The 17,846-nt window shown below is 40.7% G+C and overlaps 1 protein-coding gene and 1 long non-coding RNA gene across 2 annotated transcripts; one reads left to right on the forward strand and one right to left on the reverse strand.

Moving 5' to 3' along the window:
- The first annotated feature begins 4,376 nt into the window (after positions 1-4,376).
- LOC121050828 lies at positions 4,377-5,796 on the forward strand. The gene is made up of 3 exons (XR_005804116.1): positions 4,377-4,617; positions 5,280-5,354; positions 5,490-5,796. It is a non-coding gene; the product is annotated as an uncharacterized LOC121050828 (long non-coding RNA).
- Positions 5,797-5,971: 175 nt separating this feature from the next.
- On the reverse strand, positions 5,972-8,354 carry LOC112178616 (receptor-like protein EIX2). Its single transcript, XM_024316787.2, has 2 exons — positions 6,500-8,354; positions 5,972-6,325 (listed from the first exon to the last, which is right to left on the reverse strand). Exon 1 carries the CDS (start codon positions 7,985-7,987, stop codon positions 6,503-6,505), a length of 1,485 nt encoding a protein of 494 aa, XP_024172555.2. The 5' UTR covers positions 7,988-8,354; the 3' UTR covers positions 5,972-6,325; positions 6,500-6,502.
- Positions 8,355-17,846: the final 9,492 nt, after the last annotated feature.

The following is a 17,846-nucleotide window of genomic DNA, read 5'->3' on the forward strand; positions in this document are numbered from 1 at the left end:
AGATATTAACTTTAAAACCTTTATATGCTGACTTGCATTGGAGATACAGCTTTCTGTTGTGACGTAGTTGTTATTCAAGATGAATGAATTAGATACTGTATTTGGTGTTGATCATACTCTTTGGTGTTTCAAATTAACGGAGAGCATTCTGTGAATTAATGTGTCAATATTACTTGTTATGGATCATAGAGGCTTTGCCCTGCCTGTCATGATGATGAAATAAAAAGTATATCTCAGATTTTCCATGCAATGTTCTCTTTATTTTTCTGAAAGGCTAGTGTTATGTTTCTGCTCTGGCCTCTAACCAACTCTCTTGTATAGAAATGTGTAAACCTAGTGGCTAAGTGCATGATGATTTGTATCTGCCTATGGCCGGTTGTCATTTACTTTGGTTGTTTTATCAGTAGTCGGGAACTAATATGTTAAAACACTGAGAAAGGTATAAGTTAGTTTAATTAAGCTACATATGTATATGCATGAAGCCCTTTTTCTTCATGGTAAAAATAGAAATAATGGAGGTATATTGAACATTACTACAAGTTAGTTTCTTGTTCATCAGCAAAATCTAGAAGTATTCTAATGTCTAGAAATTAGGGAGGTTTGAGCTTAGCGTAAAGAACGGGATGAACTGGTGGCTGTTAAAACTCAATTCAAGAAAGAGATGAGTGAAGTCAAAGAAACCAGTTTGATATAGATCTTTAGTGAGTTTTTGTGTGTTTCTATGAGCTGCAAGATATTTATACATCTCCAAACTCCATCTGCCTGCACCCATTTTCATAGTCAATGATATGCTTGTGAGCTTGAAACAAAAGCCATCTTCTATTTTTGGTTCTGGCCATTGATATCCATATGCTGAAGAGTGTATTTAAGGATGGTAGAGACTGGCTTATTACCTCACATGGTAACTCTTTATTTCTTTGAAGACAATAATTTGTTATATACTTTGTTGAACCTTTTTTCTTGCATTGTTTGAATATGTGATATATTGAGATTTGAAATCCTCCAACGTGCTCTTGAATGAGAACTTTAAGCCGAAGCTCTCAGACTTTGGGCTTGCTAGAGAAGGGCCAAAGGGGTAGGCATAAGTTCTTTAAGGACTCCGTGTCAACTTCATTTGGAGGTTGGCATAATCTTTTTTGAAATGTAATATTGAGAGGACAAATTGGATTAGTTATTTATTAGCCTTTTTGGTTCTTTCCTTCTATTTTACTAATTCCCTGGAATAATGGTTCATGTTGTATTTGCTTTTGTTATCAGGTGGTAGAGAGTAGGGACTCATGGATATGCTTCCCCAAAGTATGTTGAAACACACCATCTTTTAATCCATAGTGACTTATGAGATCCTCACTGGGAGACGTGTCATAGAAAGACACCGACCAACTGCGGAGCAGAATCTTCTTTATTGGATTAGACAGTACTTGAGACCAGTATTCAAGAGACTAGTATTCTGTCCAAAATGGGTGTACGTTAATTATTTGAAGAAGTTATTTTAGCTCGTTTTCTGCCACAAATAAATAGTTTTGAAGGTAATCCACACCATATAGTTGAAGCAAAAAGATTTTGGAGACTAGAGGTATAAATGTGAAAATCACAATTGACTTGCTTTTAGTTCCAAGTCAAGTCTTTAGAAATTGGCTGACTTGACTGATTTTGTAAAGGTAGTCATGGCTGATCTCGTTCGGATATCTAATGATGAAGGTAGTCAGTGTTACAAGATGACCCGAATGGATTTGTGGGCTATATTGTTGGGATACTTATCAAGTAGTTTGATAGGTTGCTATTGTTTTGTGCGTTTTTTGACAGTGTGTGATACTTTTTCTTGAGGAGTGAATTCCACACTCCCTAATTTGTTCTTCACTCTCTTTTTCCTTCTTTAGACAAAATTTAAGTTACCAGAAAAGAAAACATGGACTATTTGATGCGGCTGAAATAGCCTCACAATTTAACCCTGCAAAATGTAGTTGTCAGTATAGGATAAGCAGGGATCGCTCAGTCCGTGGATTGTAGGGTACACCTACACAAAAAGGTCAATTAACAAATAAAAGAATAAAATGGGGGTTTTCAAATTTGGTTCCTAATCTACTTAAAATAAAAACAAAACAAATAAAACAATATACAATGATCGACTTCCCTAACCTAGACCAATACCACTCGAAAATTACTAAGTGTAAAAACAGAAAATTCATTTCAACATGCTACAAAAATGTGCCCATCTTAAATGCCTAGATAAGAGCCCAAATGAAAAGCCTCAGCGGATCAATCCATTTATCTGATTCGTTCTAATGTAGGCTTGGATCGGAAAAGTCCTTACCAAGCCTAATACTACTAATTTTCGAAAACACTCAGCGTAATTCTCTTAACTAGTAGTTTTATCTAACCCTCGAATCAACTCACACGTGCAAATTAACCATTACACATAGAATTTAACACGTAATTTCCAGAATTGTTTAATCATTAAAGCATGATTTTTACCACTCGTTAGAACTAATTACGACTTGTTTAACTCAGCGTCTTAACAAATAACAATTACTCTTGGCAAATTAAGCAAACACACAAGAACTCTCACCGTTATTCTAGCATGCAAACTTATTAATCTAACTCTGAAAATTACCTAAACACGTAGAAGGGCACAAGATTGTAACATGCATTATAAAAGAATTCTCGAAATTAACTCAATAATAAACTGAAAATCTCAAAAATATTAATAAAAATATTCTGAAAATTTCATGTCTCCAATTACACAACTCGCAAATCCAAAAACACAAAACCGAAATAAAAATTGTAAATAGAGTCATAGTTACACTTTGAAGCTTTCCTCAGCGGCTTAGCAACACGGTGATGAACTTGTCTCTGCTATGGTGGTGGAGCATCCTTGACTCACCGCCTAAGAGCTTCGTAGATTGATGGATGGATGGTGGTCACGGTCTTGTAGGTGATGGAAGTTTAAGGAGTGAATTGGGCAGTCTTGGAATGGTTTTTGGCCAGGAAGTGATAGGCCAAGAAGTGATCGGCCAGGAAGTGATCTTGGCTGGGAAGTGATGCAAATTCTGTTCTGGACGTTGCCTATTTATAGGGGAGCATTAGTTGGCTTTTGTCGATCATACCCTTCATCATTGGACGGATGAGATTGCATCATAATTCCTTTAATTTCCCAACTGAAACATCTCCTTTATGGCCTTAACTCCTCTCATAATGGGGCAATTCCTTTAATTTCCAAGCTGAAACGTCTTTCTCTTATTTATTTTCCAGTTGAAACATCTTTCTCTTTTATTCCTCAACTGAAAACGTCTTTCTCCTTTATTTCCCTTCTTCATTGCTTGGTCAAATATCTTAAATGCTTTATTTTATGACTCCATCATTGCTGTTTCCAAGAGTTCCACCAGGCAAGGTTTCCTACAACAAGCAGGAGAATATCAGAATTTTCTAGAGAAAATAAAGGGAATTAAAATGTAAAGACCGCAGAAACAGTCGACAGTGAGGAATCCTGATCCAGCTAGGATTTTTCATGAATTTTACTTTTTCCGCCTATTTCAACAAGACTCTCAAAATGACTTAATGACTCAAAACACTAAACTAAGGGAGAAACAAGGCTAAAATGTGGCACATATTCAATAATATCGTCACACTTTTTGCTCCTATCAGTACCGATTATAAAATGGGGTGTAGATTTCACTCTTGTTTTTCTTTGATTTGGTGTTTTGCCTGGCTTTGAGTTTTACCCCTATCCGGTTTTAGTAAGGCCGCTCTGACTCTTGTATGTTTCTCCTATTTTATGAACAAATTGTTAAAACTGTTCTGTCCACCTGCCAATCCACGATGCTCCACCATCGAAGACTTGGCATAAACAGCAGTAACAACACTACCAACCGAATCGAAAACAGTTTGAAATGAAACCAGTTGATCTGTGATTGAAAGAATTTAAGTGGAAGGATATCAGGCCTTGGCACCCCTCTGCCATTTGACAGATTAGAACCAAGTTCAAAGAACGCCAAAAAGAAACCGGAATAGAAGCCAAATCCACGAAAAGCTTATTGTTTTCCAATGATTTTAATTTGGTTCTAACTAATTAGATGAATTCAGTCTTTTCCATGAACGTCAAAGCTGAAAGAAAATACACCAAAAGCTTGATGGCTTTGATGCACATCAATTCCACTTGGTTGACCTTGACTATAACCAAAATGAGTTGGACGTTTGTGGAAATTTTGTACAAGTTAAAAGCAAACATATATAGATATTGCAAAGCCAAACTTGTAGAAAGGAACACAGCTGCCTTCAAGATCAAGATCGAGTATTAATTAGAAAGATGGAATCAGGCCGGGCTTTCAATAACTTTCAAATTTTTTTTTTAAAAAGCCCGAACCTTTCCGGGTCGGGTTTCGGTTTTCCGGTCTATTTGCCCAGCCCTAAAAGCATGACACCAAAAACTCTCTTCGACATTTCATCAAACGCCTTGTGGGCGTCCTTCACAATGACCCCAAAAAAGTGAGGTTGAGTAAAACTCATTTTGGGTCTGAGAAGATTTAATTGAACTTAGATTCTCAGACCCAAATAAGGGTTTGAGATTCTCTCAATTGGCAAGTTCTTGGGTTTTGCTCCGAGCTGCAGTCAAAATCAAAGGTATGCTTCTTTCCTCTTTTGACACAAAATCACAATCAGAGAGGTGCTCGATTACTGGATTTGTGGGACTATGAACAAGCTATAGGTAGGAAAATTTGATTCATTATCTTTTAGGAATCAAACATTAGCTGTTTGCATAAAATGCTCCGAGAAATTCTTTTGGCAAATATCTCATGCATTCTACTTCTTTGAATAGATGGAGCTTTATTTGCATGCTTAATCTGTTTTTGAGTGTCAAAGTTGATCTGAGATGAATGATGGATAAATATCTTGACTTATGTTACAATGACTGGATTTTGCTGTTTGGAAATTCCTTGGTTGTTCACCCAAAAATGAAAACCAGCTGATTTCCAGTTAGTAAGTGCCTGTGCATACATTACCCTTTTCTTTCTCCAAAAAAAGCAGTATTTTGTAGTTAAGGAACAATCACGTCAATTTATGTTCACATAGATATATGTGCTGATCTTCTTACCATTCTGAAATAGATGGGATGATATGACAACTATGAGTTTTACTGATAACTAAAGCCTGGGGAAGAAATTTTTATAATTGATTTGATTCACAAACTTGTTGAGATTGCTTCTTTGTGATTCTGTAATCTTATTACCATTCTGGAATAGAAAGGATCATATTGTACTTGGGCATTTGGTGGTTGTTTGCAGTGTATTGGTACACATCAGCAGGGTGCATGGTGGACATTACTAGGCCTTTATCAGGCCGATGTTTTCTGATTATTGGTACGCATCTGGTTCTCATTTTTCTGTCATGCATCCGCTGAAATGTGCAGACAACTTTTACATTTGTGGACAAAATAAATTTGATTGTCATGATTTTACTACATCAATCCTAGTTGTGGTTTTACATTATTTCAGAAAGTTTCAGAAGCATCAATCCTTGTTGGAATTCTACCAGATAACTGTTTTTTGAAGGATCAAGAGACGCCATCATTTTCAAGTGACCAAAGTGTTTGCACCCTTACCTGTCGGTAATTTACGTGAGAGGTTTAGAGAAGCACATTCCTGATGTTTGGAGGAAATGGTTGTAATAAGTGGTTATTGCTATTGTAAGCATGGTGCAGTTTTTTTTATTGTAGATTTAAAATTTCCCGAGGATCTGATTCAGAGATAGCTAGACGAAACTTTCCAATACTTGTTAGGCACTGAATCAGATATTCCATTATTGCAGATATGAAGATAATGAAGTTCTCTCTGCATCCACATCCATTGAGAAAGAAGGGCATGCCTAGTGTTGAAATGTTGGATTCTTATCTGGACTGAACTTGAAAGGAAGAGATAGGGGTGATTATCATAGTGATCTGCTCAATAAAACTTTCATGAAACTTCCAGAAAACAAGTTGAATAACAGAAACATGATCGAGTTAGATTGGAACAGATTAATTCACATGTTGTGGAATGAAACAGTAATAGCAGCTAGTTATTTTTGAGTTAATTGAGAAAGCTAGGTTTAAATCACAGCCAAAAAAAGACGAGGAAGCTAAACAGAGTTTTGTTTCATGGAATCGAAGGGGCTTATATATACCAGCCCATATTACATACAATCCATACACGTTTCTCAAGAGCAACAAGCATAATATTCATTTCTTGCTGAAATAGAAAGCAAAGACATCTGAAAACCTTCCACATTAAGCCTTGAATTCTTCCACTTCCTGGATAATTAGGCTCATTTTCCTCAATATTTCCAGAATCTCCTGACATCATGTCAAAACAAATGACAGTAAAAAAAACAGTATCTCCAAAAGACGTACAAATATTTTCTGTTTCCAAAAAGTTGTTATACTATAAATTGGAAAGAGTTTCAACATGTAAATTTAACCAGACAACATAAACACGAGAAACACATAAGTATAATCTTGCATTATTACCATTTATCTTTGAAGGCTCCTCTGCAATTTTCCCTTAGCCACAGCCATTTTGACATAAATCAAATCTTTTGAATCATCCAAGAATTTGAAATAGGCGTATCTCCAAGAGCTCTTCAGTAGTAAACTGCCACAGACTATCCAGAATCCACTGACAAATCCCAATACTGTACTGAATCTACTGATAAAGAATCCCAGGTTTATGAGACCATCATTATCATGTTCCTTGTTATCAGTTTCACTGCCTCTCATGATTCCATCATCTTGAGTTATTCCATCTCCTGGGCAAATTTGTGTCAGTGGTGGTCCACAAAGTCCAAGATTTCCAATATATGCAGAATCATTAAAACTCTGAAGTTGGGTGCCTAGCGGAATTCTTCCTGACAAGTGGTTGTGTGATACGTCTAAGACTCCGAGAAAGTTTAGTCTCAAAAAACTTGCTGGAATTTTCCCAGATATCTGGTTTCTTGACAAATCAAGAGATTCCAACATCTTCATGTTACCAAAGTTTTCGGGAAGGTTTCCTGTCAAATAGTTTCTTGACAGATTCAGTGAAATCAACTCTGTCATACTTGCTATACTCTGCGGAATTTCCCCCACCAAATAGTTTCTTGACATGTCAATGCTTCTCATACCAGCAAGATTTTCCCCAAACTCGATTTCTATTCCCTTCCACACGAGTTCTAAAATGATAGATTCACTAATATAATCATCAGCCAAAGCGGTTATGTTATTAAAGCAATGTGGCAAGCCTCCGGAAATATTGTTGTGAGAGAGGTCCAAGACATGAATGGTAGCTAGACGGCACAGGGAGAAGGGTATGATTCCATTAAACTCATTGGACCGTAAGCGTAAAATCGCCAAATTTGTTAGGCTTTGCCCCATCCATGTTGGTATTTGACCAGAGAGGTTATTATCCCCAAGGTCAACAACTGCTAAATCTGTACAGTTTTCTAAAGAAGGCACTTCTCCTGAAAAGTTGTTTCCATGTAAACGCAACAGCCGAATTCTGTTTAGATTGCCTAACCAGCTTGGTATTGTCCCAAATAATTTATTCTTTCCTAGATTCAACATTTCCAAGTCTCGAAATTGCATGAAACAATTAGGAAGCTCCCCTGACAGTAGGTTCTCAGAAAAGTCGAGATAAGACATCCTTGGAGAGTGCAGTATTGCACAGAAGGAAGACAAAGGCCCAGAAAACATGTTGTTCCAGAGATCCAACTCCTGGAGCATCGGAGATATTGATGGCAATGCACCAGAAAATATATTGGAAGACAAGTCAACAGAAATCAAGCTAGTTCTTGACAGATTTGGCAGTTTCCCATGGATTTGGTTCATGGAGAGATCTAACGTAGATATGCTAGAAAATAGATCCCAAACTTTGATAGGTAATGATCCTGATAGTCCAGCATTAGAGAGATAAAGACCGGTAAGACTTGTTTGCGTTAGAATCCACTCCGGAAAAGTTGGGCCCACCTTACAAGAGGACATGTCTAACCAATCAAGTTGAAAAGGTGGATTCCAATCAGAGCTTAGGTTGATAAAGAAACGATTACCAAAAAGACGCAAATCCTGTACACGAGAGAGGTTCAGAAAGTGGGATTCTGTTATGACACCGGTCAAAGAATTCCCGGAGAGAGATAAAAATTCAAGGCTAGAGAGTTGCCCTACACTCTCGGATACAGACCCATTTAATTGATTCGAGCTAAGCTCTAACACTCTTAATTTTGAAAAACGTGCCAAATCTGGCAACGACCCTGTTTGGCTCCAGTTTTGTTGCAGCTGGTCAACAGTCTCTTTTCTGCGCGGGCATGCCAGCACCGTTCGGGTGCGGTCGTCGGGGATGTCCCTTGACCTGACTTCTATCAAGCGATTGTGGACGAGGAGAGCACCAACCTCGTCGTGGGATTCTTTGTGCCTCATGGCGAGGACTTTTGCTGAGCTTCTTGAAAATCACCAAATCGATACTCGATGTTGTAGATTGAGCAGAGCGAGAACCACTGGGAAATGAGGAGAACTTGCTAAAGAGTGACTTTAGCTTGGCTGGGTTGCTAGGGCGTTACCCTTGCTTGGCTGGTTCTGTAACCGTTGTGGTCGCGGCACTACCGTCGGCTCCCGAGGAGACTAGGACCGAAGCACTTTGACAGAGGGTTTGGTGGCACTGAAAGTCGGCTTCTGAGAAGACTAGGACTAGGAGTGTGATCACCGCTAAGAGAAAGAAAAAGAGAGGAGTTGCTCTTAGAGAGGTTTGCTCTAGAGAGAACTTAGATCATCTTAGAGATGTTTTGATGTTGAGTGAATGTGTGTTTTAGAATGAGAGGAGAAGGTGTTTATATAGGGAAGAAAAAGAAGAGTGAAATGATGAGTGGAAGAAAAATAATGAAAGTGGAGTATGAAAGTGATTTGTAAAATATGGAAAAGATAGAGAAATGATGAAATGAAAGCAAAGCATGAAGGTGCAGAAACATGGAAGTGATGATGATCTATTAAAGAGATTGTAGAAGAAAAATATATCCAAGGAAAAAGAGAAAAGCATCTAGCTTTCTTCATGTGGGTAGGAAACATGAACATGTGAATATTGAGCTGGTTTTAGGTCAGTTTCTGCCCCTTTATTCCTTCAATTATTTCTCCAACAAGACTTCAGTATAAGCCTTCGAATTCTTCATATGAAATTATCCACCATGAGTGTAGATTACTGTGGTAAAATTTCAGAATTTATTTCCATGTGGTTGGGCCGGAAATGCTGCTGGACCTCTTACAGGTCCAGTTTTCCAGTTTTGCTTCTGTAGAAAATTGGGCTGATTGTTTGAAAGCTTTCCACTTAAAACTAACTCTGGAACTCTTCATAAGAAATGATCCTTGGGATGTCTAGTATTAATCTGGAAAGTTTCAGCTCATTTAGATTTCATTTGGTTAGTCTGCCGCCCCTCCTTCCTTGTTTAGCTCGGTTTCTCCTAGCCGAAGTAGGAAAATGTGCTAAAGTTGACTTTTCATGCTTCCATGCTTCCATAGTAGGCTTTATTTAGCCTCTAAATATATATTTCGAGCTTGTCGAAAATATATATCTTGAGCCACTGATATTGGCTCAATTTCTCCAAGACGTGCCTTGTCAAGCCAAAATGTTCATTTTGGGTCCAAACATTGCCCCCCAGACCTCGAAGTCAAAGGTCTTCGTCTTGACTGAAGAGGTCTTGAATCAGCACTGCTCTTATAATATTGTTTCTCAAAAGCCACTTGTTTTGGCTTGACTGATTCCATATAGGCCTCTAAATAGGCCATAAAGCCACAATCTGAATTGCCTTTGCCATGAATGAGGATCAGAACTATAGCGTGCCCCCCATGCGAAGGAGACTGCTTTTGATCGCGAATGAGGATCCTTCTCTTCCTTGGTGGTTGCTTCGCCATGTGTATAGCAACAAGTTTCTGCCTTGTTTGCTGGCTCTCTGTTGATTTTCTCAAATGTAGGGGTTGGAGCCGCTTTCCTGACTTGATCAAGGCCTATAGTACTTGGCGACATAAGATGCAAAATAGCAAACTGTTTGCTGTCATTTAATCCTTCGCGAGTCTTATGCCGAAGAGGATGATTGGATCATGGCTATCGACATCATGACGTGTGACCAAGTGAAACCACCATACTTGCTGCAACTTTAGCATCTAAAACCGCATCGGTTTTAATCATGTTTTAATTAAAAAACATCAGGCCGCTATGCTGGCCCTGCCGTGGTAAGAAAAGGTGGAATATCTTCACTGTTGCCTTAGATGCGATTCTCAAGATGAAATAATGACTCATTAATTATCAACCAGGGCCACTCACTGGCCCAACTAATAAATTAATCTCCAAAATATCTGAGCTATAAATCGAGGTGTAATGGAGAAGTATCTTCACTGTCGCCTTAGATGCGATTCTCAAGATGGAATAATGATTCATTAATTATCAACCAGGGCTACTCACTGGCCCAACTAATAATTAATCTCCAAAATATCTGAGCTATAAATCGAGGTGTAATGGAGAAGTAATCCTTGCGACCTAGAAATGGCATCCAAGAAACCATTCGTTATTAGAGGTGGCAAACGGGCCGGCCCGGCCCGGCCCGGCCCATTTTAAGCGGGCCTAGTCGTGCTTCGTGCCGTGCTTGGGCCGGCCCATTTATTATCGTGCCGGGCTCGTGCCGGCCCATTTACTTAAACATTAAGCCCGGCCCGACCCATGGCCCGAGCCCATATCGTACCGGGCCGTGCTCGTGCCGGGTCAATAACGGGCCGTGCTCGTGCCTACCCACTATAAAACACGATTTTAAAATCTTAATTTGAACAAATAAAAATTAATTTTATTTAACTATTTAGAAAATTAAAATAAATTAAGTTCTACAACGTTTTTCCTAATCTTAGCTTTTTAAGATTAGATTTCTAATAATTTTTTATATTTCACTATAAGAAAGAAAGAAAAAAAAAACTCAAAATATATTGTTTTTAGTATATTATTGTGAGATTAATCTTTATTAATATAATGAAGATTTAGTATCTATTATTCTTTCCTTCATTCTATAGTTGTATTATTATGAGATTAGTCTTTATTAATAAACATATATTTAATATTTAGAAAAAATACTTATGTCAAAACAAGGATATAATGTTTTGTTTCATTATTTTGACAATTTAAAAGAAAGTATTGGTGGAATTGTCAAGAGATTTTAAATAAAAAGGTCTCATATTCAAATCTCATCATTATAGGTTTTTAATATTTTTTTTTAAATGAAATTTTGTGTTTGTAACGGGCCGGCCCACAATATGTCGTGCTCGGGCCGTGCCGGGCCCATTACGGGCTCGGGCCGGGCCGGGCCGGGCCAATGGGCCAATATTCTTAGGCCCAGCCCGACCCGTTATTCTAACGTGCTCGGGTCGTGCCGGGCCACTAACGGGCTTGGCCCGTGCCGGGCCCGTGCCGTGCTCGTGCTTTGTGGCCCATTTGCCACCTCTATTCGTTATCGATCAGGCAGATGAAATCACTGAGAAAGCCGCATTCAACTGGCGGACTAACATGAGTATTCGATGTAGACGTCAGACCGGAGAGGAGAGAAGCCGACTGATGGGCTTTGGTGGCGGTGATAGTCAAGCGAGTCTGGGTCCCACACCTCGCGATCGTTTGCCAGATGATGTTATGGCCTATTATGGGCTTCCCATCCACCGTCCCATAGCGGCTCTTCGGCAAGTGCCTGGTGATTTTAGCAGTTGGGGACCAAGGAGGAAAGTGGGCTTCTGGCCTACTGTCACTCCGGAGGAAAAAGTTTGGTATCAGGAGGTCCGAGCGAGAGATTTGGACCGATGGGACGCGGTGGACATCACCCAAACCATCGATCTATGCTTCTGTCTTCCCCATAATACTAGCCCTGCACCGCTAGCCACCGCTCTTTGCTTCTGGAACACCTCCAGCAATACATTCGATTTCCAGTTTGGGCAGATGAGCATAACTCTACTGGATGTTCTTACCATCACGGGGTTGCCCATTGACTTTGACCCCTATGTGCATGGTCAATTTGATGGCATTCAATTTTCTTTGAGAATGGATATGGCTGGTCGAGGGCATCACAGCAAATCCTACCCATTCTGGTGCGACTATTACTGCACCCAGCGAGACCATACAGGAGGTATCGCATTCCTGGAATTCTGGCTTTGCAAATTTATCTTTTGCACTTCTTCCAACAAACCTACTGGGCCCTAGAATTCTCTGGCCACTGCTCTCTACAATGGTATTTGCGTTGGCCTTGGGCAACCTGTATTGGGTGCGTTTTATCGTTCCCTTTATAGGGCCGTAATGCGCCCCTTCGATACCGACATTAGTGGCCCTTTCTGGATTCTTGCCTTTTGGCTGCAGATTTATTTCCCTCGCTTCCGTCGCGATGATATTCCAAAGGAACCTCCAGTCGATTCCCTTTTGGGGAACTGGCTTTGCCGCAATGTAAGGTATCAAGCTCCTCCCTACTCCGAGTGTTTTATTTACTTGTACTTGCTGGGAGAGATGCCGGACCCAAAAATAGTCCTTTCTAGGCGTTTCCCTCCTCCCCTTGACAATGGCTTTCTACCCAATGGACGGGATCATAGCGAAAGAGCCCTCCTGGCCTTTCGTCGCGCCATCTCCTGCTTGGATATTCGTCTTGCCACCGACTGCGTAAGTTATGAGCTCTATGCCCCTAACCACTTCGCTCGCCAATTTGGGTTGGCCCAGTTGGTACCCTGGCCTCTGGTTGATTCTGCCAATTACTACACTTCTTGGCGGAGATTAGCCCCACCTGGGTCTGCCCCCTTTCAGAGTCAGTTTACTTTGATAGTGATTCCCCCTTGGGTCAGAGCGCTATACCCCCTCAACGATGTCGATGATGACTATGCTGATTGGTGGAAAGAAGTGTCAGTGAACTGTTGGGACTTTCCACATGACGAACTCTCAAACGCCACGTGGAGGAACTTTGTTTGAAATTGAGCTTTGCGGGCCAATCTTTGTAGGCCCCCTCATAAACCGGTCGGTCTCCTCAAATGCCAATAATCCCTTCTTTTAATAGCTAACTCCTCAAAAACCGCTCCTCACATGCTACTAGTCCCTTTTTTTCCCGAGATTTGGAATCACTAATCTCAATTTACTGACATCGGTTTAACTCTTTAACCATCCGTCCAAGGGTGGAGATTTGCCTGAAGTCCCTATAAATAGTTGTATTTTGGGCAGGGAATACTCACAACAAATCTTCTGAAACATTCAAGAAATGGCCTTTCAGTGCTTGCTTCTCTTTCTCCTTCTTCACAAATCTTCCCCTCATGAAATGACCTTTAGCCTCTAAATTTTTAGGCTTTATGGCATAATCTTAAGCCTAGATTAGGCCTTATGGCATAATCTTAGGCAACCCCTTGTTTCGGCCTTCTGAAATTCTGCAACAACAATGCCAGGCTTAAGATTGGTTTAGAAACGCGAGGGGGCTCCGAGTGTGGGATCCACGATCATGCGAGTCATCTTCATCATAATCCTTACACGCGGAGAAAATCGGGGAAGGGAGGGAAGCCAAATTGAGGTTCGTCTTTCCTCCTCTGTTTCCTTCCTTCTGGACCCAGCCCGTGTTGTGCCCTCCAGATGGAAGGGGCTTTGGTTCTCACCTCCTTCTCCCCCTTTCTCTTCTTGATAGAATCTTGGAGGGATGAGAAGGGATGGACTCTTTGAAGGAATGGGTTCAAGCTACAAAATGGTTGTTCCTGTACTTCACGTCCAGCTAATGGTGGTTACCAAGGCTAAAGGGGGTGCAGAGACTCAAGCTGATATTCGGTTCCTTCACTCTCTGCCCCTCCTTGAGATAATGGCGCGGCTCAACCCGACGTTGGATTCCATAGCTGCTTCCAATTGAGGGGGCTTGGAGGCTCCATTTTCTTTTACAGGTGTCTCCCCTTCTCATGGATACTGGCGTTGGGCAAACCAATGTTGTATTCCTCTGCCGTTTCCATGTAAAGGGGGTGCGGGGGCTCCGGTATTCCTCTTTTTCCTTCCCTGAAGTCTGCCCTCCTTGAGATAATGGCGCGGCTCAACCCGACGTTGGATTCCATAGCTGCTTCCACTTGAGAAAGATTCAGAAGATATCTGAAGATTCCTGTTTTGTATTCTAGCCACTTTTGGCTTTGTAATGAATGTACTGCTTTTGGCCACACAGCCACTTTATGAATACAATAATATTTTCTTATCCTGATATTCCAATATCCGTGAGAAACCAATAATTGTGTCTCGCAAGTCCCCAAATATAGGCCCCCCTAGTTGCATATTAAAAATAATATGAACTTTTTAAAATATGTTCCACGTCAAAAAGAGCCTCGCGACGAGGGTTTTGAGAAAATATTTTCTTTTGGATCCACTTACTGGCCCCAACTCAATTCGCATTAGCTGTTGAAAACTCCACCGTGAGAAGTTAATATTGAAAATGGAATAGTTACATCCTCGAAAACCGCTCGGTTCCCTCATGCGCCAATAATTCCTTCTTTTCCGAAATTTACGGCAACTTTAATCACGCTTTGCTGACACTTGACTCTTCTCTTTGACCGTCCATCCAAGAGCGGACATTTGGATGCCTATATCTTCCTCCATATTGTAAACCCAAATTTCCAATCCCAAAATCGTTTCATCAACATCAATCTTTCTTAATTACTTATCATCATCACTCTTCCATTCTCACATTCTCTTTAATCCATCATCAATGGAACCACAAAACTGTCATCCAACCGAGGATGGAGGAAGCAACAAAGCCGCCGAGAGTAGTCCTAACATGCATTGCAAGCAGAGTAACACCAGGTGGCTTCCTACTACAGATCAGATAAGAATCCTCAAGGAGCTTTACGATGACAAGGGAGTTAAGTCCCCCACTGTAGAGCAGGTTCAGAGGATCACTCTCCAGCTAAAATGGTACGGACAGATCGAGAACAAGAACGTCTTTTATTGGTTCCAGAATCAAAGGGCTCGGGAGAAGCTGAAAAAGAAGAATCTCACTTTGGATGTTCAAGTGCCCAAGCAAAGATCAGGGCTTGTTGGTGGATCCATTAATCTCAATTTTGGGTCAACTAGTTCTGCTGATGTTGGTGGATCCATCATGGAACAACGAGGAGAAGATCACCAGGAGGTTAAAACCCTTCCACTGTTTCCCATGCACAGTGAGGACATCTTTGGCAACATGAAGACTACTTCCGACGGAGGTGGTGGTCACGGTGGTGGCTTTTACATTTCCCTTGAGCTCAGCCTTTCCTGCGAGGGCAAAGCTGGAAAAAGTTTCTGGAGCCGCTGACTCGGCTTAGTAGCTTTGCGAGTGTAGGGACACTTAGAATTGCCCTCGAAGAGTTGTATTTATGACTTTTTTTTTTTTTTTAATAAGTAGCTAAATTCAATAAGACAATGTGAATCAAGGTTTAGACATGCGGCCCAAGTATAGTAGCCTAGACACAATTTTTTTTCAAATCCTTTGGGCAACCTTACTGAAATGGCCAGGTGGGGGAGGGCGAACAAGAGAGGCAGAATCCATTTTGGCATGAGCTACTCCCACATATAGTGGTTTAGGCCCATTTGCACGCACTTCTGGATTCAAGAACCTGTCATGAACGTTGTCCCCTTTCTAGACACCATTTCACATAGGCTATACTTACTAAGATGAGAAAGGTCATAAGTGTGAAGACAGTTCAACAAGTGTTAATAAAAGCCGCCCTTGACCTTAAGGGACCTGATCGAACTAGGCACCAATAAGGAGTTTAGACCAATATTAACAAAAGAGACTTCACCTATTCCATTATGATTCACAACCCCTTACCAAATTCAACTCTTTTTATTTTTTATTTTTTTTTTATTTTATCTTTTCATTTTTAAAAATGAAAAGAAAACTAGAAACGAAAAAATAACAGAAAATTAAAAGCAAAGAAAGAAAGAAGCTAGCAACACCATGTTTGGCTAACCTCTAGAAGACCACGGGGGAGGCCATCTATGCTTCATTCCAAGCTCCGATGTATCAAAATTTGTAGGGTAAAAATCCCTCCTGTGAGAGCTTGTAGGAAAAGAACAAAGATACTTCTCGTTGAAGAATTTGGAGGAATTTGGCTCGTGAGAGGGGTAATCTTGCCCCCCAAGTATCTTTGTTGGTTGACGAAGCATGATCTTCAATTGTAATTTGGGAGATGACGGTGTCCCAAGATCGGCTTTGTCGCCAACAGTCGCCAACTTCTCTTGATCAAAGGGATGATCATGAGTCATATCTTGCCCCCCATGAATCTGATCAGTAGCCACATATTTGGCTTGATCAGTAGAGAAATCAGATATTTGTTCAGAGACAATCTTGTTGATGACCTTTTCCATGCACAGCCTCTGTGTAAGGCTGTGACTCACCAATGAGACCCTTAGTTTGATTGCCACCTATAGGCAAGTTAGTCTCAGAAACGACCTCTTCGCGAGCAGGTTTTTGACGTTCGAATTCGCCTTGCTGCGAATTAGCCAAGCTGGAACCTTCCTCGCGTAAGGTTGTGAACTCATATGTGATGTTCGCGATATGTTGAGTGGCGTTCTGCTCAATTTGTTGGTCCCAATCGCGAAACCTCTGCTTTGTTTTTGCGATCAAACTGGCCATGTCCCTGGCTCGTTTTTCTTTATGCCTCTCGATGTTGGCCATGATGATCGCGAGCTGTTCCTCAATGCTTGCCCCCTCTGGGATGGGAATAGGCATAAACTCATCATTAATGGCAGTATCGCCAGTGGTGGCAACATTGACCATCATTCACTTTAGGAATTTCTTTTGGTAAAGATTTTCCCCTGGCATCTCAATGATGGCGAACAAATGCAAAAAGACTCTAGTGTAGTCCCACTGGGCGTGCCAAAATGTTTGGCTCCAGTTTTGTTGCAGCTGGTCAACAGTCTCTTTTCTTGCGCGGGCGTGCCAGCACCGTTCGGGTGCGGTCGTCGGGGATGTCCCTTGACCTGACTTCTATCAAGCGATTGTGGACGAGGAGAGCACCAACCTCGTCGTGGGATTCTTTGTGCCTCGTGGCGAGGACTTTTGCTGAGCTTCTTGAAAATCACCAAATCGATGCTCGATGTTGTAGATCGAGCAGAGCGAGAACCACTGGGAAATGAGGAGAACTTGCTAAAGCGTGACTTTAGCTTGGCTGGGTTGCTAGGGCGTTACCCTTGCTTGGTTGGTTCTGTAACCATTATGGTCGCGGCACTACCGTCGGCTCCCGAGGAGACTAGGACCGAAGCACTTTGACATAGGGTTTGGTGGCACTGAAAGTCGGCTTCTGAGAAGACTAGGACTAGGAGTGTGATCACCGCTAAGAGAAAGAAAAGGAGAGGAGTTGCTCTTAGAGAGGTTTGCTCTAGAGAGAACTTAGATCATCTTAGAGATGTTTTGATGTTGAGTGAATGTGTGTTTTAGAATGAGAGGAGAAGGTGTTTATATAAGGAAGAAAAAGAAGAGTGAAATGATGAGTGGAAGAAAAATAATGAAAGTGGAGTATGAAAGTGATTTGTAAAATATGGAAAAGATAGAGAAATGATGAAATGAAAGCAAAGCATGAAGGTGCAGAAACATGGAAGTGATGATGATCTATTAAAGATATTGTAGAAGAAAAATATATCCAAGGAAAAAGAGAAAAGCATCTAGCTTTCTTCATGTGGGTAGGAAACATGAACATGTGAATATTGAGCTGGTTTTAGGTCAGTTTCTGCCCTTTTATTCCTTCAATTATTTCTCCAACAAGACTTCAGTATAAGCCTTCGACTTCTTCATATGAAATTATCCACCATTAGTGTAGATTACTGTGGTAAAATTTCAGAATTTATTTCCATGTGGTTGGG

Source organism: Rosa chinensis, chromosome 7 (assembly GCF_002994745.2).
Source record: "Rosa chinensis cultivar Old Blush chromosome 7, RchiOBHm-V2, whole genome shotgun sequence".
NCBI lineage: Eukaryota > Viridiplantae > Streptophyta > Magnoliopsida > Rosales > Rosaceae > Rosa > Rosa chinensis.